Here is a 22,834-nt window from a genome sequence, read left to right as displayed (position 1 = left end):
CTATCATGCAGCCATGCAACTGTGCCATCAATAAAGTGTGCATTCAGGTGTCTGTGCCACTGTGCCACTGTCACCTGTGTCACCACACAGCTGTGTCACCATGCAGAAGCATCAGTGCTGCGGCGTTTGCACATCTCTGCACTCAGGTTGTCATCTCCCCCTCCCCACAATGCTCCATCTCTTGGAAGACTCAGCAAATTCAATTAAAGAAAGAGCTAATTATATTAATAGTTTAATTAAGACACCGCTGATTTCAGATAGGGCTGGAAGGAAGCCTCAGTGTTTCAAATCGTGTGGCGATGTGGATGCACTGAGCATCCCTACGGAGCCCTCAGGACAATGGGACACAGCCCCACGAGCACCCCCGGGTTGGGACCTTTGTACCATGGCTGCTGCAGCACCGAGTGGGATTTATGCAGCTCCCTGATGCAGACAGGTGCTGTGCTGCTTTTGGGGTAGGGGTTTGCTTGGCTGTTGCTGGGTCCCCCCCCCACCGATCATTTCAGGCACACGTTTGGAGGTGCAGTGCCCGAACTGCCGCTTTGGGGCGGTGTATTTCGGAGGGTGCAGGAGAATCCCACCCCTAAAGGGGAAATACACACATGAGCCACGTTTCCACACTCACACCAGGAGCCCGCTCAACCTAATTAGCACAGCCGGCTGCTAATTGCGTGGCTGCGTGGCACGGGACTTGCCGGTTATTTAGGGCTGGACCGCCCCACCCCCCTCATCTCCCCCACCCCTCCGAATGCTGCGCTGTTCTAAATGTTCGAAAGGATAAAAAAGAAGAAAAAAAATAAAATAGCGGCCGATGAACCAACGCTCCCCCCAGGGCTCCCCCCGCCCGAGGGGGCTGTCCCGTGCCCCGGGATGCCGCGGGGCCGCCCCACGAGTGAGCTCCGTCCCCGGGAGGGTTCGCCCCACGCGTGCCCGCCCCCCTCCGCCCGCGGGTGGAAGCGGGGGCGGCGCGCAGGGAGGGCCGGGCCGGGCCGGGCCGGGGGGGCGCGGGGAGGGGTCGGGCCGGGGGTGCGGAGCGGAGCGGGGCTCGGCGGCGGGGCCGGTGCTGGGGCCGGGCGGGATGCGCTGCCCGACGGGGCGGCGGCGGGGGGCTGCGCGGGGAGCGGCCCCCGATGGGATGTAGCGGGCGGCTGCTGGGACCCGTCGGGGGACGGCGCGCCTCGCTGCTCCTCACCATGATCCTGTTCTTCACCTACTTCTTCTACTGCCTGCCCGGGCCCTGCGAACCGCTGCCTCCCGCCCTGCTGCTGCCGCCGCCCGCTGCGCTCCCCGACGGCGCGGCTCCGACGGCAGCGGGGGACGCGAGCCCGGCGTTGGGCGGCGGCAGCCGGCGATTCCCGCAAGCCATCATCGTGGGCGTGAAGAAGGGCGGGACGCGGGCGCTGCTGGAGTTCCTGCGGGTTCACCCCGGGGTGCGCGCGGTGGGCGCTGAGCCGCATTTCTTCGACAGGTGCTACGAGAAGGGGCTGCGCTGGTACAGGTAACGCCGGGAAGCGGCCGGTTGCGGTTCGTTACTTGTCATGCTGGGGTTTTCCCGTATCCAACTGCAGAGCTACGGGAGGTGCGGACAGCGATGTCCCCGGTGCGGCGGCATCGTCTCCGAGCCCCGCACGGCGCAGGTTGCGGGTCCGGGCGCTGCGCTGGAGCCGCTGTCCGGTATCTTCAGGTCCCGATGTCCCCGCGGGCAGGTGACAGAGGACCGGATGCAGATTTTGTTTTATTAATTGCTCAGGTTTTGCGATTGTAACCTTTAACATTTGGTTCTCAGCTGTACCGAGATTTCCTCCTCTCAACTTCCTTTAGGGAATATACGGTCAGGGGGGATATATTGGGGGATCTATTTTATTCTCGGTGGCTTATGTGAGTAACGACAGCACTGACCACAGCCTGCAGGAGAATTCTGATGGGGTTTTTTGCTGGGCCTTAGAAAGGAGAACCAGCAGAGGAAGGGAAAGAGAGAAGGAGCATCAGTGGAGTTCCCCATGTGCTGTGCCATGAGGTCAGAACTGTATGGACTGGGGGGAGTCGTTCAGTTCTGAGGGTTTCAATGGATCAGAGCTTTGTGAGCGATAAAGTGATCGGAAGAGCAGCTACTGTGCATGTGTTGTCCATTAGCAGCCCAAATCGTGGCCAACTGCGCCGTGGCCGGGGCCAAACCCGCACACTGAGCCCCTCGAAGGCAGCAAAAATCCACTCCGGTGTTTTGAAGGGAGTCCAAACTCACAGATTTATAAAGCGCTGCGGTGTTGGCTCAAACCATCTGCAATTAATAAAAGGAGCTGCTCTCCCTGTCTGTCCTCCCTGTTGTGGGCTCCCCAAACCCCACGGGAGCTCTTTTCCTTAACGTTTCTTTATGTACTGGAGGAGGTGGCAGCTCGGTGACTTTAGCCAACATCAGAACCTGTGAAAATCAGCGTGTTGAACGGAAAGTGTGATTTTTAGTGGGAATTTTACCCGCAGAGTTTCAGCTCTGTGAGACCACATCTGGATTGTAAAGTTCTTGCCGTAACGCGCCTTCAAACGCAGTAAGTAGCGCGCTTATTTTTATGGTGGCATTAATATCAGTGTGGTTTATTGGCTCCCTCCTTGTTCCGAACGTATCTCTAGAAATGATTATGACCATAACGAATCTTTTGGGGGGCAGGGGTTGCAAGATAGAGCTCTCTTGGCAGAATGGGAGCTTAATGACTGCAAGTGTGTAATTAAAGCGGGGAAGATGGAGCGCTCTTGTATTGCCGGTGAGACGGCTGTGGGGTGGACTGCAGGGAGAGCAGCATGGCTGCATCTCAGTTTTAGGCTGCATCTCAGTTTTAGGCTGCAGCAGTCAGTGCTCTGATTGCCTGCAAGGAGCCCACAATGTTGTGTGTGTGGTTCTATGTCTGGCTATGGGCAGTTTGGATAAATGGAGCAGGGAAGAAGTCGCATCCTTCCTGTCGGGGCTGAGGGGGGGAAAATGAGATGTTTTGCTTTAACTCCACACAGAGCACGAGTGTTTTCAATCACATCACAACCATTTCTCGTCGTTTTCTCTTCCCCCCACCTCTCTTGTTTGGTCTTCTTGCGAGTTTTTGCTCTGCTGAGGGTTGTTTTTTTTCCCCCTTGAAAGCCAGACAGAGCTCAGTGCTGAAAGCCGGGGTGTGTTTGGGTGGAGGAAAATAGGAGTTGGACAGCAGCTCAGGTTTTTCCGATGAGTATCTCAAAGTGGTGTAAACATTTCTCAAATATTTGAATGTGCTGGGAAACCAAAATTACACCAAGTGCTTCTCGTGCCAAGAGATTTGGCCTGGAGGCACCTGTGGGTCTTTGCTTGTCTCAACTCAGTGCAAGGAGAGAAGAAAATGGGGGGGAAAAATAACCCTCACAAATATCACTAGAGATTGTTTTTCTTTGGCAGTTTAATCCCGTAGGGATTTAGTTGCTCTGGAAGGAGCATCTTCAGTGAGCACTGAGTGCTTCGATAACGTCGGCTGCTGATTTAAGCCATTTATTCTCACCGGAGCATTTTACTTTCATTTGAAATAGCTCAACGTTCCTTTAAAATCATTTTCTTAAGCAGTTCTTTTTGCTCTTACAAAGAAACCTTTGGTAAAAGCGACGCACATCCCATGGAATTCCTGGAGTTGCTGTAGGTTTCACTAATTACAGGAAGGTTAAACACCTTCTCCAGGCTGCAGCATAAATTACCTAATGGATAATCCAAGCATGACATGAAATTGTATCCCAAAGCAAAATGCAATGTAATTTTTCTTGGTGCTCAGTGCTGCTGTTAGGGTGGGTGAACCCCAATGGAAAGGGAAAGGGATGGCAGTGTCTGCTCTTCTGCCGGCTCCATGCAGCCCTCGTCCGTCCTTTCACTGAGTGGGAATGTGAGTGAAGGCAGAAGTGATAAATCCACCCATGTGAGCGCTGCAAACAGTCGGCAAACACTCAGTCTCATGTGAACAGCAATCATTGGTGCTGTGGAGCATCCTGGAGCCCAAACTGTGGGGCTGAGCTGCAGGGTTCGGTGCTGTTCTGCCTCTTGCTGGGCTGTGGGCCTGCATGCTGTGGAGGGAGAGGCCCCTCCATGTGCTTTGTTTGCACTGCTGGGAGTGTATGTGCGTGTGTGTGTGCACCCATGGGCCATGCTTTGCCCCTTGAATCTGATAATGGGATTTCTCATGGCAGACTTCATCTCAGGACCTCACAGCCTTTGGGTTGCAGTGAAGGGATGTGGGTCCAGCACGACTGCTTTGACTTCTGCTGTGAGTGCTGTTGGCAGTTGAGAAGTGGAGCTCAGGAGATGTTTTGAGGGGGTGTTTGTGCATGTTATGCTATAGACTGCCTTGATCCATCTGTACAACCATAAGCACATCACTTTGGCTCCATGCTCAGAGCCTGTCTGGGCTGTGCCATTCCCAGATGCCTTTTAGAAGCCCATAGATGGTGGGGGACAAGGGGACTTTGCTAGGAATCAGGTAGCAATGCAGAAGAGTGGTTTGGGGACATGACTTCTCCTTTATGACACGGCCAGTCTGCCCTGTGCTGTGCTGCATTTCAGTGCTCAGAGCCGCCCTTGTTTGTCTCTGTGCATCTCAGCTCTCCTTGGGTTTGCTGCTCTGATTCAGCGATCTCTCATTTCCGTCTGTAGCTTTCGTTACCAGCATAGAACCTTCCTGCATCACCTTCCCCTTTGTGTTTAAAAGTACAGAGGAAAAACACAGGAAAAAGCATTTGTCTTCTAACAGTATTTGAGTTTTATATTGTATGGGTGTTATTTTAAATGCGATAGCAGACAGAAAAATGTGTTTGCATGCTGCTGGGGCAATGTTTCAACCCAGTGTGTGTGCACTCCTCGTGGTACACACAGAGCTGGGGCTGCTGCTTCACGTGGGATTAAAAATAGTTTTTATGGCCATGAGGAGGAATCAACATTTGAAAACACTTAGAGCTGCTGGGAGGCTGCGTTGCACCTGGGAGCTGCCCTGTGTTGGCCACTCTGTCCCCATCCCCGCTCCCCTGCCTGCTGAAGTGCTGTTCTGACCCTTTGCAGTGCTACAGCTGCCACGTCCCCGTGGTGCTGCACAGATTGGATCAGAGGGAATGTTGGGGCTGTAAAGGTGTTGGATGTGGTGTTTGGATGGAGGCTGTGAGCTGTGGAGCAGAACGGGCCCCGCTCCTCCCGATGGAGGAATTCTTTCTCTGTCGCTGTCTCTGTTCACTAAATGGTGGTGTTATCTGCCTGCTGTGCAGTGGGGTGTGCAGAAGTAACAGGAGTTTCTAAAGGGTTGAAAGTATGTTGGTGCTGCTGTCCCAGACTGCTTGTATAAATACACCTAGAAAGCCTGGAGCTGCTTTAAAAATGAGTCTTGTATGAATCAGTACCATTGAAAGTGCTCCATTCGTGCCCTTCTTGTGCTCCCTGGTTCCTCTTTTGCAGCCTCGGGGACTGGAAATTCAGGTGTAGGAACACAGAGAATCACAAAAGCCCTCTCAGTTCCTCACCCCATCCCGCCATGGCCTCCAGCCACATCCCTCAGTGCCACATCTCCGTGGTTCTCAAACACCTCCAGGGACAGCGGCCCCACCACCTCCATGGGCAGCAGTTCCAGTGCCCGGCTGCTCTTTCAGAGTAGAAATTGAATCTAATATACAACCTGAACCTCCCCTGGCACTGATAAAGGGAACAGGTGTCTGGATACTGAATAACAGAGCTCAGCATCAAGCACCTTGTGTTGTGTTGCACTGAGACCAGCTCAGCACTACGGGTGCTTCTTAAAGGCATTCTGTCCTATTTTTTTGGCCTGGGGTTATTTTCAGATGAAGATAGTAGCAGAAGGTGGAAAAGGCCAATGGGTTCAGGGTGCTTTCATGCAAGGAGAGACCATTACTTAGAGGTGTTCAAAGCTTATTTATAAAACAGTAATTACCGTCCCCAGAGATGGAAGTGGGCAGCTCGCATCGGGTCGAGGAGGGAGTTACAATGGTTAATTGGCAAATATGCTTAAAAGCTTCTTCCTGACCTTTTAAAAAACTTTTTAGTGACACGGGCTCCGGTCGAGATTGAAAACCTGCCTAATGAAAGGCCAGCTCTAATACCAGGACTTAGCTCCAAATGGCTTTTCAAAGGGCTTTGGAAATCCGCCTGCTTACAAAGCTGCTGCGGATGCTGCTGCTCCCGATCCCACAGTGAGGGCTGGGTGGGAATGGGGGCTGGATGGGGGCAGCGGGGCTATATGGGGTACAGTGCCCAGTGCCATGGGTGGGAGCCTGGGCAGCCTGAGCTGGTGGGGAGGCAGCCAGCCCACAGCAGAGGTTGGAACCAGAAGGGCTTTAAGGTCCCATCCAACCTAACCATGCTGTGATGGTCCTATGAGCAGTTGCTCACGTTTTGTCCAGGTCCTCACCAAAAAAGAAAGAAAAATCACAGCAGCTGATTTAATTTGGCCTCTTTCTCCCTGCTGGTGGAGACAGCTCGCAGATCACAGGGCTCTAAGTGTCTTCAGAATTATTCATGCATCTCTTAAGTGAGTCGCTCTTGATCTGAAGAGTTGTTTGAAATGCAAATGGTGAATATTGCAGTCAATCAGGGCCGCTGCTGTCACTGGGGCACAGGCAGCGTGCCCAGTCTGAGCGTGCACATAAGGCTGTGCATGTCTGAGTCCACAGGGCACTGTTTGCAGAGTAATGGCTGTGCTGGAAACCTGGGCTCTGCCACCTGTGAGATGCTATAGAGCCACAGAGCGCATTCATCACATGCTCTGACCAATGCTGTCCATGCTTGAAATGCAGAGCAAAATGTTTGGAGTTGGCTTCTTGTGAGCAATTGCACAAAACTCTTGCTGCTGGGCTCTTAGTGGAGGGATTTTGCCATCGCAGCATGCCCTGCATGAAGCATTGTGGCCAAGGAAGGGCCCATCAGGGAGCAAACTGTGCTGCTCCCATAGCATTGCAGCGTGAGGGATGTTGGCCATCGGAAGAGCTGTAAGTTTTAACACGCGCATTGATTACAAGCAGCTGAGAATTACATTAATACAGTCACTTGTCAGTGAGGTCTTATTAGTAATCTCCGTTCATTAGGCTGGGGAGCATAGGGACGTGACCTTGCTGAGCGTCCTTGCTGGGGAAGGGCTGACTGCTCTGCCACTGATTTATGGCTCGGCCCCTGAGCAGCGTGTGGCTGTGTGTCTGCACTGACACCACTGTGCACTTAGGGCTGCCCAGGAGAGTTTGTGTTGGAGAATTTGGGATCTTGTACCCTTTGGGCTGTTCCAGCTGGTGAATTGGCAGCTGCCATCAGTGGGCACTGCACAGGAGGCAGCGGGCGCTGATGGATGGGAGCACACAGGGAATGTGATGAGTCCTGTCCCCAGGGCTGGAGCTTGGCTCTGCCTTCTGCTTGTGTGTGTGGTGCTGGGGCAGCACACCTCCCAGCTGCTCCAGAGCTGCTGGCATCCCACAGCACAGGCCCGGGGGAGCAGGACCCACCGCTCTTGGTGCAGGTCCAATGCAGCCTTTAAAGCAAAATACAGCCCAGCAAGACGGTGGCTGGCTGGAAGCTGAGGCAGTTCCCTTTCCTTGCTCTAACTGAGGGCAGTGCTGCTGCTGTGATGCCAGGTGCCCCTTCTTGCTGCTTTGTGCACCAGTGTGACAAGGCTGAAATGCTGTGCATCCCATTGGGCTGCACCCCAGAGTGCTGAGGTCAGGAGCACATCCCTTGCTGCTGGTGTTTGTTGATGGCTGCTGAGACCCCAGCAGTGCAGCTGGGTGCTACCAGTGCCACCCCTCAAGTGACAGCTCTGTGGGGCTGCTGCATGATTGGCAGCAGCTGGGAGTGGGGGGGACATGGTTATTCTTCACCGAGAGCACGGGCTGCTTTTATATTGTAGAAAGTCTTGTTCCTAAGCCATGAGAAATAATGTCAAGGGGCCACTGCCAAGTATTTGGAGCTTGGAGTTGAGGTTTTGTTGAGGGAAGGGATCGTCTGTCTCTGTGAAAGCCTGTTTGGGGCAGAGAAGGGCTGGATGTCCCCCCTGTGGTGTCACAGCCCCAGCATGACAACCTGCACCCGCTGAGAAGCGGGTGTGCGTGGTGCAGAGCAGCCAACACCACTGGCTGGGTGGTTGTTCTGGGTCCGTGCTGAGCTCTGTTAGGGTCTGCAGATGAGGTTCAACCTTTTTTTATTGAGGGAATGTATGAAGAGAGGTTTGAGAAGCAGCATCCTGCATCAGCAGGACATTGGAAATGCGGATCTGGTTGTGCGTGCAGTATGTTGGATGAAGGACTGTGGGATGGGGCTTTGTCGGGGCTGCCCTGTTCCCATCGGCCCAGTTACGAGTCAGAGAGAGAAAGACAGCTTTGTTGGGTCCAATCCTATCTGCACTAAACATTCATATTCCTCTGTGTCAAACTGTGAGAGCCTGATGCATTTATGGACTGGACCAGGGCAGAGTTGTGCACTTGTACAGTCTCTCCTTTTCTGTGGGGTTTGGGGAGGACTTTAAGGCTGAGGGTCTCACATGCTGCGTTCCCCAAAGTGTTATGAGGGACTGAGCAGAACAACTTTAAAGGCCAAGGAAAACTGTTGCCACTTCAAAACCAGTCTGGGAATTGATGCCAGGACTCCAACAGACCGATGCTCCTTTATTCTCCTGTTAATTAATTCCTTTGCCTCCAGTGAATTTCCATCTTTTATTTCTGCGGCAATCAAAGGGCTGTGAGCATTGCAGCTCACATTAGGAACAGACCCATCTGACCTTTTTTCATCTCCCCGTATCAGTTATGTGTCTCTTCCTCGCGCTGCCACGCTGCATCTGAAGCACATATGCCAGGAGATGGCTGGGAGGAGATGTGGGGCACGCACACCCCATGGCTGGAGCTGGCTCCCAGCAGCTCTGTATGGCACCGGAGGGTCCAAATAAAGCTCATTCACGTGCACAAATGAGCAATTGCATGGTCACCTGAGAAGTGCCTGATGATTTATGGTGTTATTAAAAGGTGATGGGAAGAGGAGAAAAGAAGTGCAACATCTGCATGGAAACCCCCGGCGCTGACCCTCACACCCCAGATACCAACATATTAAATATCCCAACAGGCGTTTAAGCTTGCAGATGGCTTTGACAGAGATCTCTGCACATCTGGTAACACTTGGCCTGATAACCAAGGCCCCGGACAGTGTGTAATTAAATATAATTTACTCCTGGCCCTGCTGGGGACTTGAGGAGCGCAGTTCCTGCTGAAGGGCAGTCTCTGGAGGAGCCTTGTGGAAGGGGAATATGCAGCCAGGGTGGTGTGGGGTGTCCCCTGAGGATGTGCTGGTGGAGGGCACCCAGCCCACAGCAGGGGGTGCTGGGGGGGTCCCTTCCAACCCAATTGTTCTGTGATCTTTTTGCTGGAGAGGGAATAGCCATGACTGTGGGTCCCAGCAGCCTGCATGGCTTTGCTGCCCTGGATGGGCTGCTGGGTCTGCTGTTGCCCTCTGAAGGCTGAGGAATTGCAGTGCTGTGCTCCTGCCTCTGGTGATGGGAGCCTGTGCTGCTGGGCATCCTTGCTTTGGCACAAGTGTGTTGGGGTCACCTGAAAGAGAACACGATGGGACTTTCTTCACAGACTTTGGTCCTGTACCTTCCTACTGGGAGATCTCTGCTCCCAGACCAGCAGTACTGCTGGTGTCAGGATGATGCTGCTTTCCATCAGTGGGGTTCCCAATTCAAAATGGCACCTCAGCTCACTGGGGCTGCCTTGTTGTGCGCAAACGCTGATTTTAGGTACAAATGGGAGAAATCCATTGGGGAAGTGGCTGTAATGGGCACGTTCATTTGTTGGGAGCCTGTACTGTATGGAACTTAGCAAGCTGCAAAGGGGCAGAAAGGAGGATGCATGTGTTTGCAGAGAGCAGGGGAGAGCTGGCGGCTGTGGGGATAAAAGCAACACATGTCTGATTGAATAAATGGAGAAATGCAGGCCAGATGGCTGGGAATGAGAAGAACCATTTAATAGTTTCTGAACTCCTTGCTCTCTGGAGCAAGATTACGGGCACTTGCGATCTTTTCCTCTCGGCTCAATTTGCCTCCTGTGTTGGCTGCATTACTTCTGGCTTCACGCGGAGCTCTTCATATTGCTCGTGACCTTCAGAGAACCAGGACTCCTAAGATTTCCCTTCCAGCTCTAAGGATTCGATGATTCTAAGACTGTGAGGTTCCATAATAAGATGGGAAATGCTGAGTGTGCAGCATTGAGCCCAGGAGCAGAAATAAGGAGCTGTGCAGGGATGGGAGTGGTGCTGGGGACAGGAGGGGACTCAATGCATCCCCATAAGGTGTTCCTTCTCGTAATGCCGTGCTCACTTTGTACCTGAAAACTGATTTCAGCCCCCCAGAACAGCACTGTGCTGCTCCCATTGCAGATGGGAAAAATTGGCTTCTTTGGGGGATCTGTGTTAAAAATAGTAACAGTAAAGTTGTAGCATCCCATGCGGATAAAGGCAGGCAGGAGTAAAACCTGCAGTGTTTGGGATCGCTTCTTTTTTCCTCACACGATGGGAGGGAGGAAAACAAATTGTGTATAAAGTCTGCTTCAAAATGAACAAATTTGAGTTAATTCTTTCCCTCCGAGCACAGCTCCATTCAGCATTTAGAAGTCAGGGGATTTGGGGATCCGGAGAGAGCAGCGATGCTTTTTGGTGCTGCGTACAAACGGGCTGTAGGACTTCGGAAGCTGTTTCTGATTAGTATCTTTTCTTTTGACAACTTTTTCTTTTCTTGAAAAGAAAGGAAAGGGGTTTTTTGTAACACGGTTGGACTGGAGATGGAGGGAAAATCTGTTTAAAATATGCAGGGACCTGAAAGAAAATCTTGAGTGAATAATAAGTTTAACTGACCTTAAAATATCCCATTGCCGTGAGGGATTTGAGAGTAACACTTCAAATGGATTTTTGATGAGGGCTCTCTGGGCTGTGGGGAATTGAGTGTTTTACCCGACGTGTTCTCCGGTCTGAATTTTCATGCTAACTGGGAAAAGCCGAGCTGAAATGCCTAAAGAAGGTTTTGTCCTGTTTTGTTTTCCTTTAGAGCTACTGACACACAGGGAAAAGCCGTTCGCTGTATAAGCTGACTCTTCAGATTTGTATTTCTTTTACCCAGTGCTAAGTTCAGGATGGGTCCTGATGCTGAGCCCTCAGGACATCACGGGGCTGGGCATCTCCTGGTGCTGGTCACCCAAACCCAGCTCTGTGCATGGGGATGCTGCCCCTGTCCTTCAGCAGCATCCTCCTGTTCATGTCCCTCTGTCCATCCCACTCTCTGTAACCTTGTGGAGCTTTGGCTCTGTGTGTCCTTGGTTCTACGCAGCCCCAGGCTGTGCATCCCACACTGATGAAGGGATGGAGCTGTTCATCTTGCTGCAGGCTCCCACCCACCACCACCTGGGTATGGCAGGGTCTGGCTCAGGGGTCAGTACCGGGGCTGGTCCTGTGGAATATCTGTATTGATGATCTAGATGAGGGGATTGAGTGCACTCTCAGTAAGCGTGCAGATGACACCAAATTGAGGGGAAGTGTTGATCAGCCTGAGGGCAGGGAGGCCCTACAGATGGATCTGGGTAGTATCAGTGGGCTGAGGCCAATGAGATGAGCTTCAACAAAGGCAATTGCCAGGTCCTGTGCTTTGGTCAGCATAACCACAGACATGGGGCAGAGTTCCTGAGAGCTGTGAGGAGGTAAAGCCTGAAGGCTGTCTTGGGTGTGCATGATGGCACGTCATAACATGGGAGCAGAGAATGCAGCCTTGGGATTCCTGCTGCACTGGAGCTTCTTTCTTCCCAAAGCTTTCTGGGTTGGGAAGAAAAGCCTTTCTTTATGCTATGCCCAGGGGTGAGGCTGTCCTGCTCCATCCCTTCTTGTCATGGAGATGTGCAAACTTCCTGGGTCTGCTCCTTGTTCTCCATTCAGTCTGGCTGGAATGGGGCGGTGGGATCAGAGGGTTCTGGGGGAAGCCCAGCAGACAGCCGGGCGGGCAGGCAGACAGACCGTGTGATTGCTTAAGCCACATTTCCTTAGGAAGCCAGGCTAAAAATAATAAAAATCCAGTCCTTTCCCACAAACAGCTCTGGTAGCCACAAACTGATGCTTTTCCAGTGCAGAAATGCTTTGTAGGAGAATTCCCAGTGGTTCCCAGTGACAGGAGGACGTAGGGCTGCTGCTGTGGGGCTGATGGAGCCCCCAGATCCCAGCCTGGGGGCAGCCCATCGGGCTGCAGGTGGTCCAGGCTTGGGGGGATGAGGGGCAGAGCTGGATAACCCCTCCTATCTCTGATCAAAATCATTATGGTCCCTTTAGAGTGAGAGAAACAGCTCTTGGCAGCCAAGCGCGTGCTCTGCCCACGTCCTGCTGCTCGACAGAGGATTTCCTGCAGCTGGGGAGCAGCTGGAGCTGAGCGCCAGGTGAGAGGGTGTCCAATGCAGCCACCCCGAGCTGCCTCTAAGGGGGTCTCTGAGGCTTCTCCCTGGAGGAAGCAGTTGTAAGCACACAGGGGAGATGAGGTTGCTCTTGCTGCAGGGTTCTATGGGGTGCTGTGGGTACGGGGGGCACAGAGCCATCCCCACGTCACTGCTGCACTTAGGGACGAAGCTTGCCTGCACTCTGTGCCAGGAAATAGGGCTTTTTCTGATAGTAAAAAAGGGCTAAATTTGTTTCCCATCTTCCCCCAGGCTGTATTACAAATTTGACACAGATGGGGATTTTTTTTTTTATTTTTATTTTTTTTGGTTGGAAAATCGGATACATTTTCCATCTCCACAAGAGCTTTTCCATGGCAGTGTGACAGTGTGCTGCCTGAGAACAACCCTGAGCTGCTTGTGCTGGAGTTTTGTCACTAACTGAGGCAGGGAAGGAAGCAGCTCCCGCAGCCTGAGCTGTTGTAAGCCCAGCACGGGTGTTACGGGCTTTGCAGAGCTGGGGTCCAGCTGTGTGCAGGGACAATGGCTGTGTGGGGAGGGGTGAGCTCTGATCTTCCCTTGTTGAACTCCAAAATCAGGGTCAGAAGCTCCAGCCTGCAGCACTGATGCCCTTGTAACGAATGGAGAGGATGCAGCTGACAGGTGATTGCTTGAGGTATTAGCGTTGCTGGGGCACGCAGGCATGGGGCTGCTGTCCTCTGCATCCTATACACCCCAGTCCCCGTACATCCCTGTCCCTCACATCCCTGGCCCTGCAGCATAGATGGGGTCTGGTGGCAGATGGTTTTGGGGCACGCTGTCCCCATGTGCAGGGATGTTCACTGACAAGCTGGGATGAGGAGACGGATTTGGGTGCAATGTCAATGAGCATCACCTTCCCAAATACCTTTGTGACACTGGCCAAGAGAGGTGGAAGCTGTCACAGGGAAATTTCATGATGGATACCAATGGCTCTGCTGCAGCTCTCAGGTCTGGCTGTAGTCCATGGGTGAGAACTGATGGATGCTTTCTTAGGTAGAAAGGAGACAGTTCTGGATGCATTTCAGAAGGGCTCATGGTTAGCTTGAACTTGTAGCTTTGAGCAGTGCTTAGTTTTTTGGTTTTTTTTGCCTTTCTCACTCTACCCTCTATGTTATAAACTAAATAAAGGCAGCTTTGTCCCTTAGCCAAATCTGACAGATTTTCTGCACCAGATTAGCTATCCCACCTCTGGACCCCACTCATGTTTCACAGAGTGGTTTCACTATGAGGAAGAGAACATCCGACCGCGCTGCCTCACTGCTCCCTGATAAGGGGGATGCAGATAAAGGGGGGATACAGATTAAGGGGATGCAGGTAGCAGGGGTGGATAACAGGGGCAGATAACAGGGGTGCAGTGGCTGTTTCCGTCTGTATCAGACCACAGGGTCACATAGTCAGTCTGAAATGTGTTCATTGTGTTCTAACATTGACTTGGTGATTTCAGAGAACAGTTTGAGTTGGAAAGGACCTCTAAAGGAAGTCTGGTCCCACTCCCTGCATTGAGCAGGGATACCCACAGCTCCATCAGTGCTCAGAGCCTCGACCAGCCTGGCTGTGGGTGTCTGTGGGGATGGGGCACCACCACCTCTCTGTGCACCCTGAGGGCCTCACTGCCCCTAGAATAAACTCCTACTTCTATCCATCCTTCTCAGTGCCCACCTGAGGCTGTGTGGTGCTGTGCAACCCCATGCTGAGATCAAATAAACATGAAGGCAAAGCGCATTGATTCACAGCTCTGGGGACTTTTCCCAGTGCCTCGTCAGCATCTGCGGATCAAACCAAGCAGCTGGAGGCACAGCAGCCACTTGAGGGGTCTCTCTCTGGCACACACGTGTGAATTCTTCCTTTCTTCCTCCCTCCTGCACTCCTACACCTGTGGCAGCACTGGGACCAGGTCCCTGCAATGCTGTGGGATGGATTTTATGGGCTTCCTTTCACCTGCTCAGGAGCCCCGTTTTGGCAGAAATTCCCATTTCTGCTGGAGATTTCCTGGCAGGAGCTGGAGTATGAGCAGGCTTCATGTAGGAGACAGGAGCCTTGCAACCTTAAGGCTGAGAAAAACAAGGTTTGGGTTTTTTGTATTTACTTCCCGTGTTCTTCTCATACTGTGTGAGAAGCCAAGAAAGGTCAGCTCAATGCTGCAAGAGGGTGTTTAGTCAAAAAAATACTATAGATGTATCTTTTTTGTTTGCAGTCATAGATGTCAGGCGTCCTCTGTGGCCACAAAAGATGGGATACATGGTTTGGGGAGAGCACTTTTAAGCAGCTGATTCTGCTGCAAGGTGCAGCAATCTGCTGGATTACCCTCTGCTCTGGTGGCAGCAAGATTTACTGCTGTGCAAAGATTACTAGCCCTGCTGCAGGCAGCAGGTTTCTTCCTTCTCTGCTGTCAAAGGAAGGAAGCTTTTCATTGAACTCCTGCTGCTCGTGCCCAAAGTGGTGCTTCCCCACTCTCAGAACTCCAAGGGGAAAAAAGTAATGCAGGCAGTGCCCTGTTTTACCCCATCTCTTCCCACAAGGCTGATCTCAGCCTGGTGAGTGCTTGCATGTGGCCACGCTCAGGTCTGGTGCTGAGCACCTGATGGTATTGGTGCTGCATTGAGCTCAGCGCTGGGATAACACCATGCAAGATGGGGGAAAGCCCACAGCTGAGCTCTGTGCTCCCCGTCCTTGGAAGGAAACTGAGTGAGAGCATCATTTTGTGCCGTTAGTGAGTTTGCAGAGCCTTTAGTCGTGCCCCAAACTGGGGCGCGTGGAGGGGTTGGTTTTGTTATATTTCATTCCCCTGCAATGGAGGAGGGCTGCGGCGGGGCCGGGCAGCCTAACCCCTTTAATTGTGTGCAATGAAGGCTGACAGCGGCGAGGCTCAGCCTTTAAAAGGGGTACTGAACCTTTAATTCCTGAATAAATCATCTCCAGTCTGTTGCTCCTTCATCTGCAAGCTGTTTGGGCGCGGGGATGTATTCACTGTGGGAAGGGTCATTTGGAGATCAGAGCCCTCGGCTGACCCGCGTGGCAGGCAGGACACCTGCTGCAGGCCGTCCCTGCGCCCCGGGCTGGGAATCAAAGGGGCACTGGGGAGCAGCAGCCAAGCAGGGCTCTAATTGCTGTGCTTCATTACAGAGGGATGGCAAAGCTGTGTCCTGCCCAGGCTGCTTAGACCCTTCTTGGCACCAGTGCTACCTGCCTGATCTTTCTTTTTTTGAGGATTCATGGTACAGTTTCTTTTCTCAGCTGTAAATCTGGGCTCAGCTGCTCTTATGCCAATGTCCAATCAAAGGGCATCTTTGCTCATTGAACATAAAACACTGTGCCAACAGCACTGCAAGCTCTTGAAGTTCCAGACTTACTCCTCTGTATGTGTGTGTGCAGGCTGGTGTGTGTGTTCCAGGGCACCCATGCAGCACCCCTGCACTGAGCAGCCCCTTTCTCTAGCACTGTGTTCCTACTGGCTCTGCTTTCTGCCCTCCATAATGGTATGAGTTGGGTGGATTCATCAGTAACCCTTTGGCCTTAATGACCCCATTGGAATAACCATGGAAGATCACCACAATCACTCACAAACCTTCAGGACCCTGAGCTGCCCATAACTGAGATCTCTGGCCATAAATGTGAGCGTGGGCTTGAAGCAAATGATGCGGGGACTGCAGCTGTGCCGTGGTGATGGGGAGCATCCCTTTTCTTTGCTAGCCATTAGGATTTGGGGCACACAGAGGGCTGGGAGGCTCTGTAGACTACAAGAAAGACTTTGGTTCCCAAAATGATTTCCAAATGGCACGGTTCTTACCGGGGATGAATAACCGGGTGTCGGGTGACGCGTAAAAGCAGCCGCTTCATTAGAAATGCTAATATTGCCTCCAGCTTCTCCCCTTTCCATCACTCCACATCCCCTAGAATATGATGCTCAATAGGTTGGGAAGCCAAACCCTACATTCCCCAGCTACTGGCCCTGCACTGAGCCCCTCATGGTGCCTGGCCCGGGGTGAAGCCCCTGCAGAGACCTCATCCCAGGGCTGGGAGAGGTCTGCAGGCACTGCGGATGCTGGGGGCTGCTCCCTGCAGCTGGGAGCAGGGCAAACCTCCAGGCTGCTTCATGTATCAAACTGTAATTATGTGCAAAGGGCGTGAGGGTGCAAAGGAGCATTAATAAATTATCTCCCTTGTTGTTAATTGACATGGCTTTGGTCGCTGAGCTGAGGGCTTGGCTCCCCTTCCAGGCACATCCTGGCCTTGTTACCACCTCCATTACCATATTCAGGTTTCCCTGCTTAAAGCCAATTAGCTCATGGCTGGGTCTGATTGGGAAGCTGTGGCCTCATTTGCACATTTTTGAATCAGTGAAAGAATCAAAAAATAATGGAGCGGGCAGGGAGGGAAAGCGCCGCGGGGCTCAGTGTGCACTGAGGGTGATGAGGGACGAAGGGGACGGCGTGGGGATGGCACAATAATGAGCAGCCAAAGAGACCACGGCCCTAATTTGCTCCCGGGCGGTTTGATGGGGTTCAACAGATGCTCCAGGAGGAGGGGATGGAGGGGACGGGGGTTGTGGTTTTCTGCTTGTGTCCCCCACCCCACTTTGGGGACAGAGTGTCTGTCTCCATCCGTGCCTTTAGCCATGGTGCTGCTGCAGCTCTGCACTCAGGGATACACGGTTGGGTCTGTATCCAATGTCCTATCCCTTCACTGCCTTCTGGCCTCGTTCCCTAGCAGAGGTGCTGCTATCTCCGCTATCTGAAAGTATTCCTCTCCGGTTCCAGTTTAACAACTTCATAGCTGTTGCTGCTGCCACAAAGGCCTCCTTGTCCCCGGGGGTGAGATAAGCCTTGGTGCGATTCATATGTAGATCCGGGTGGTACCAGAGAAGAGAAATCTGCTGAGATCTGCCCCAGCCCTTTCCCTTCTCTGGTTCCAAACTGTTTTACATCTGCACAAAAAGGTCCTGGCCCCCATTGAGCCCTGGGGCTGTCACTGTGCCATCAGGGAGATTTGGTGTCACTGTGCCGGACGCAGCTCCGTGCCCACACTGGGATGGGAATGTGACACCATTCTGCGGGTCTTGCTGGGTTAGTCCTGAAATCACCATTCCCCTTTGTGGCTGAGGGTCTTGAAAGCATCTTTGGTGCTGCTTCAAGCTCCCAGCCATGTCAGAAATCCCCATGCCTTTCACTTGCTTTTCTCCCTGGCTTATGTCATTTTTTAATAACAATTATAACATGGTTGTTTTAACCCCTTTTCCAGGTGTGGCAGGTGACAATACAGAACCTGGTTTTTCTGCTCCCATCACCAACACTGTGTATTATCAGGTCCGGGGCTGTTGTGCATGTTCCTGGCACAGGCTGGGCCCTGGGAGGGCATCACCCGTGGGAGCTCTGGGCTGGAGCCTCCCTTATCGCCATGCAGGCGCATCCGTTGTGTTACACTCAGCCCATCCCTGGGATGGATTCTCCTCCATCTCCAGCAAACCCATTGCAAAGCCCAGGAATCCTGAACCAATTAACCCTGCTTTTTGAAGTCTGCTCTGATTACCTGCCCGCTCTGGCTGTTAATCTGTGTTTAAAGCAGCTTTCTGCGTTTTTATCGGGGTTGTAATTCATTGCGCCTCGCTACCTCAATGGAGGAGGTAATTAGTCATCATGAGGGCCCCTGGGAGCACAGCTTTAATCTGCCATTTCCCACTGCCTATAGGAGGGTGGGCCAGCTGCACTCAGACACAGCTCCAAGGGCACAGTTCTGACTGGAGACCCTCAGTAACTGATCATTCATGTGGTGCAGTGAGAGCTGGGCTGGATGGGGGATACTCACAGCTCTCCATCCTCTCTGCACTGTGTTCCTGCTGCTGCCAACCTGTGAGCAGTTCCACGTGTTGATCATCCCCATGTAGGAAATCCCATTGCTGATGCCTCTTAGGCGGCAGTCATTGCAGAATTCAGCAAAAACTGAAATTTATCAGCTTAAAATCCGACCTTCTGGGCATGTGGTCCCTCTTGAAATATGAATTACTCAAAAGCTGCTGGGTGCTCCCTTGTCACAATGTCATTTGAGGTGCTCAGGAACCCTGGATGGTGGCACCTGGGGAGATGATCAGTGGGCATCATGGGGGTGGGTTGGACTTGGTGACCTTAGACATCTTATCCAACCTTTATCATTCTGTGATTCTATGACGTGTACCTGTGGGCAGTGCTTGGCATACTCTGTGTTCTCTTAAGGTCAGTAAGAATTCACTGTAAATTCAATTAAAGTTTCCAGTGCTTTTGCTGAGGTGGAGCATAACAGGTTTCTTTCTTTCTGGTTTAAGTCAGATCTGGAGGCGGAGAGGGAGTTATCAGTAATTAACTGGAGTAATTCAGGGGGAAGTCTTTGGGAGTTAATGGAAATGCAAAATAAAACAATTGTCTTGCGAGGAACTGGGAACCTGTGGGATGGAACTGAGTGGAAGGTGGGTGTTGCACAGCTGTTGGTTGCTGCCTTAACATGGACCTTTACTAAAATTTGACTTTAATGACATTTTTGGTTAAACATAAGAGAGTGTGGCTGGCTCTAATTGCAGCTGGGACTGCTCCTGCATGCGTGCAACCATGGATGGCAGGATGTGTGTGGGCTCTGGCAGTTCTGGGTGTCAGTCACCCCACAGACAGGGGATAAAGCAGCTTTTGGATGATACTTCCATGCAAGTGTGGCGAGCTGAGAAATGGCATCATGGCGTTGGCTTTGGGATGCATTTGGGGTTAGAAAGACCAGAGATGTGGCAACTTGCTGCCAGGAACCCCTCCGTTCAGCTGTGCCAGCTGTGCCTGCCCCTGCTGATGAGGCTGGGGATAAGAAGTGGCTCTGTGAGTGCTGTCACTGTCCAAACAAAGCCAACAAAATGCAGCCACAAGTGGCTTTGCCTCTCATTAGGGGGATGGAGTAATGTGGGGCCCAGTGTTACTCACAAATGCTTTTAATAAAGTGTTCTTTCCTGCGTCCAGAGGAAAAAAACCCCAAACCTCAAGCCTTTTCCCATTACATAAGGAACAGATGCTGCTGGGCAGAGCCCTGGCGTGCCGACAGCATGGCCAGGACTGAGCCATTGGTGTCCTCAGGGCAGTGCTGGTCCCAGTGTGCCCACAGGACATCATCTCATGACTCCTGGCCATGGTTGGTATTCAAGACTGGGTAGCTCAATGTCAGGACATGGATGTGGATGTGCTGGAGACATGCCAGCACCCACACAGTGCACACCATGTTGGTTTCCATCTATAAAATAACACGCACCTGCGGGGTTTGCATTCTGCTAGGAATTATGCTGGGTGGGAGAAATGACTGTGATCCTGTGTCTGTGTGTGTAGGTGGACACATAGTTCTTGTGGATGGTGGGGCACCATGTCCCAGTCCCTTCCCAACCCAACCCCAGCTCTCTCAGCCCAAAGGGTGACATGCCTGGGTAATTTCTCCAGTAATTAATGCCTCATTAAAGTACACAGGGGAACAATCTTGGTAGTGAGTTTTACACAGCATAATGCCTGGGTGCTGAGAGGTTTCCTGCCCATTTATTTTTTAAAGGAAACTCTTTTTCTGGCCTTAACTGCTAGCTCTCTGGAGGCAGAGGAGGTTGAATGGGCACCTGCATTGTGGTTGGGTTGGGTTTGAAGGGAGAGATTCCTGTCCCTGTGACCAGGGCTGGGGACTGTGGCTGTGCCAGGCTCTGAGAAGGCAAGGCAAGGATAAGGTCACATCCACCAGCCCTGACCGTGTTGCATTCTCTCCCCAGGAGCTTGATGCCACGGACATTAGAGGGGCAGATTACCATGGAGAAGACCCCCAGCTACTTTGTCACCAAGGAGGCTCCGCGGCGCATCTACAACATGTCACGGGACACCAAGCTGATCGTGGTGGTGCGCAACCCCGTCACCCGCGCCATCTCAGACTACACACAGACACTCTCCAAAAACCCCACCATCCCCAGCTTCCAGGACTTGGCCTTCAAAAACATCAGCACGGGACTGATCGACACAAGCTGGAGTGCAGTCAGGATCGGGATCTACGCCAAGCACCTGGACAACTGGCTGCAGTATTTCCCCCTCTCCAAATTCCTCTTTGTCAGCGGGGAGAGGCTGGTCAGTGACCCAGCTGGGGAGATGGGCCGTGTTCAGGACTTCCTGGGTCTCAAGAGGGTGGTGACAGACAAACATTTCTATTTCAACCAGACAAAGGGCTTTCCCTGCCTAAAGAAGCCGGAGGGTAGCAGCAAACCCCGCTGCCTGGGCAAGTCCAAGGGGCGGCCGCACCCCAAGATCGAGGGGCAGGTGGTGCAGCGCCTGCAGGAGTTCTACAGACCCTTCAACATGAAGTTTTACCAGATGACGGGGCAGGACTTTGGCTGGGACTGAAAGGGGCCGCCAGCAGCCTCCTCCCTCTGTTCTAATTTATATTGGACCTTTTCCGGCAAGAAACGGACCCTTCCGGAGTAGAGAGAAATATTTAAGAAATAAAACCACAGATGACTCCTCCCTCCCCTCCCTCCCCCTACCAGATTAAATATTCTTCCATATAAATCTTGCTGATCTGTATTAACTGTAGCCGTGCTGGTGACAAGTGAATGGGTGTGATTGTGTGCGACCCAACATGAGTGCTGGGAGGCAGCCTGGCCCTGTGATGCCAATGCTGGGTCTGCATTTGGGCAAATGACTGCACTGGGGGCAGGCATTGGCTGCAGCTGGCCAGGCAGCAAACCCAAAGCATGGGGTGTTTTGTGCAGGCTGGGAATTGTCTGAAGGAATTTCCTCATTAAGAAAAAAACAATTGATGGTGGTGGTTTGGAATAAGTGCCAGATCTGGGGATAGGGAGAAAGGGCTGCATATCACATACCTTCCTGTGTTCTTTGAGTAACCCAGATGATGAAGCAAGGGCATTTCTCACCCTTAGGATAGAAATCCCCGCTTCCCCAAATTCACCCAAGCAGAGCAAACAAAAGCCCCAATCTCTGACCTTCGGGTTCAGTCATCTCAATAGATCCTCACATCTGCAGCCATAGAGAGCCATCATGGGAGGCTGCAGAAATTAGTTTAATCTGAATTAACTACTTTTCCCTTAATTAAAGATGGGGAAACATTTAATTAACCTTTAATATCTTATTAGTGACTTGCATTTGTCTTTTTAATGAGCTAATTATGTGTTTTCAAGGGCCCTGGGGCATCACATTGTTTGCAAATATGCCTTGGCTGTGGTTGCTTCCATTACAGTGCATCCCAGCGCTGACCATTCTACCACGCATGCTGTCGAACTGCTCAGCACCACTGATGCAGCGTGATGGATGGGTGGGTACCACTTGTCCTGGAGGTGATGGATGTGATGGGTATCACTTGTCCTGAGGGTGATGGATTTGGTGGGTATTATTTGTCCTGTAATGCAGAGGAGGCAGAGGATTCTTTCTTCACTATTTTACACCAGCACTTTTTTCTCTGCCCCACTCCCCTGTCCTGGCTGCTGAGATCTCCTCTGCGTCCCTTCCAGGAGACACATGTTCTGTATCAGTGCATGGAGCTGGGGCTGGCAGTTGGCATGTTGGCACTCGGGCTCATCTAGTTGATGCTGGGACAAGTGACATGAGCAGGACTAACACGATGTGGGAGCTCAACACAACATTTACCTGTTCATGTATGCATTGCTGGCTGTCCTGGCTGTCTGTGAGCATCTATGAGCTGAAGAATGCCTATGTGCAATGTTTGAGCCTTACGGGTTTAAGGCCATAGGAGGAATCAGGGCTTTTTTAGAGGGCTGGAAAGGGGAGATGAAATGAGGCTGGTGCTGCTGTGGTGGCACTCAGAGCTGCGCGATGGACCGTGCTCCACTGCTTGAGGTTTTGTTTCCAGCCACGACATTCGACCAAATTATTCTCCGCCAAGAGCTTTAAAGTTTCCCAAGTGCCTGTGAAAGCCTGGAAACGCTGATAGTGATCCTATTTCCCAGCTGAGTGACTGCATTCAGCCCGAGCCGTATTGATATGCAAAACTCTCAGGGTCCCGGCTCCAAGGATGGGGTCTGTCTGCCCTGTGAAAGGGAACCATACTTTTTTAGAGCCCGGGCCTTTCTAAAGCCGCACAATACCATATAGACTATGCCATTTAAAGCATCTGAAGCGACCCAAAATGTATTGAAAGCTTGCTTTGCAGACTCATTAAGACTACTCAATAGGTTCTGGCAAATACCGTGCCAGGGCTGACCGCACGGATTAAGACTTTTGAAGTGTTACACAAACCCCCTGCTTAAACTAATTGCTGCCCCACGGCTCACGAGGTCAAGTATTTGTATTCATTGCCTCCGAGAGGAGCCACTTGTGGGTCTGCCCAGGTGAAGCCGCACTTCATTACATCGGGACCATAA

At 52.1% G+C, this 22,834-nt stretch overlaps 1 protein-coding gene across 3 annotated transcripts; it reads left to right on the top strand.

Moving 5' to 3' along the window:
- Positions 1-1,015: 1,015 nt before the first annotated feature.
- HS3ST6 (heparan sulfate-glucosamine 3-sulfotransferase 6) lies at positions 1,016-21,020 on the top strand. Of its 3 annotated transcripts, none has more exons than XM_015877026.3 (2): positions 1,016-1,498; positions 20,222-21,020. In XM_015877026.3, the coding sequence occupies exons 1-2, from the start codon at positions 1,131-1,133 to the stop codon at positions 20,838-20,840; spliced, it is 987 nt and encodes a 328-aa protein (XP_015732512.2). In that variant the 5' UTR covers positions 1,016-1,130; the 3' UTR covers positions 20,841-21,020. The 3 variants fall into 3 exon arrangements, with proteins under 3 accessions (XP_015732512.2, XP_085370138.1, XP_085370139.1); XM_085514012.1 differs by lacking the exon at positions 1,016-1,498 and adding an exon at positions 1,577-1,674; XM_085514013.1 differs by lacking the exon at positions 1,016-1,498 and adding an exon at positions 2,078-2,543.
- The last annotated feature ends 1,814 nt before the right edge of the window (positions 21,021-22,834 follow it).

The sequence above is a fragment of the Coturnix japonica genome, chromosome 13 (assembly GCF_054131305.1).
Source record: "Coturnix japonica strain WE chromosome 13, WE-NBRP24, whole genome shotgun sequence".
NCBI classification, from domain to species: domain Eukaryota; kingdom Metazoa; phylum Chordata; class Aves; order Galliformes; family Phasianidae; genus Coturnix; species Coturnix japonica.
This window is presented reverse-complemented; position numbering and strand designations above follow the sequence as displayed.

Coding starts and splice junctions, on each gene's coding strand:
- HS3ST6 (XM_015877026.3), top strand. CDS start 1,131: ATGGGATGTAGCGGGCGGCTGCTGGGACCCGTCGGGGGACGGCGCGCC. Junction 1,499..20,221: donor AAGGGGCTGCGCTGGTACAG/GTAACGCCGGGA, acceptor TTCTCTCCCCAG/GAGCTTGATGCCACGGACAT.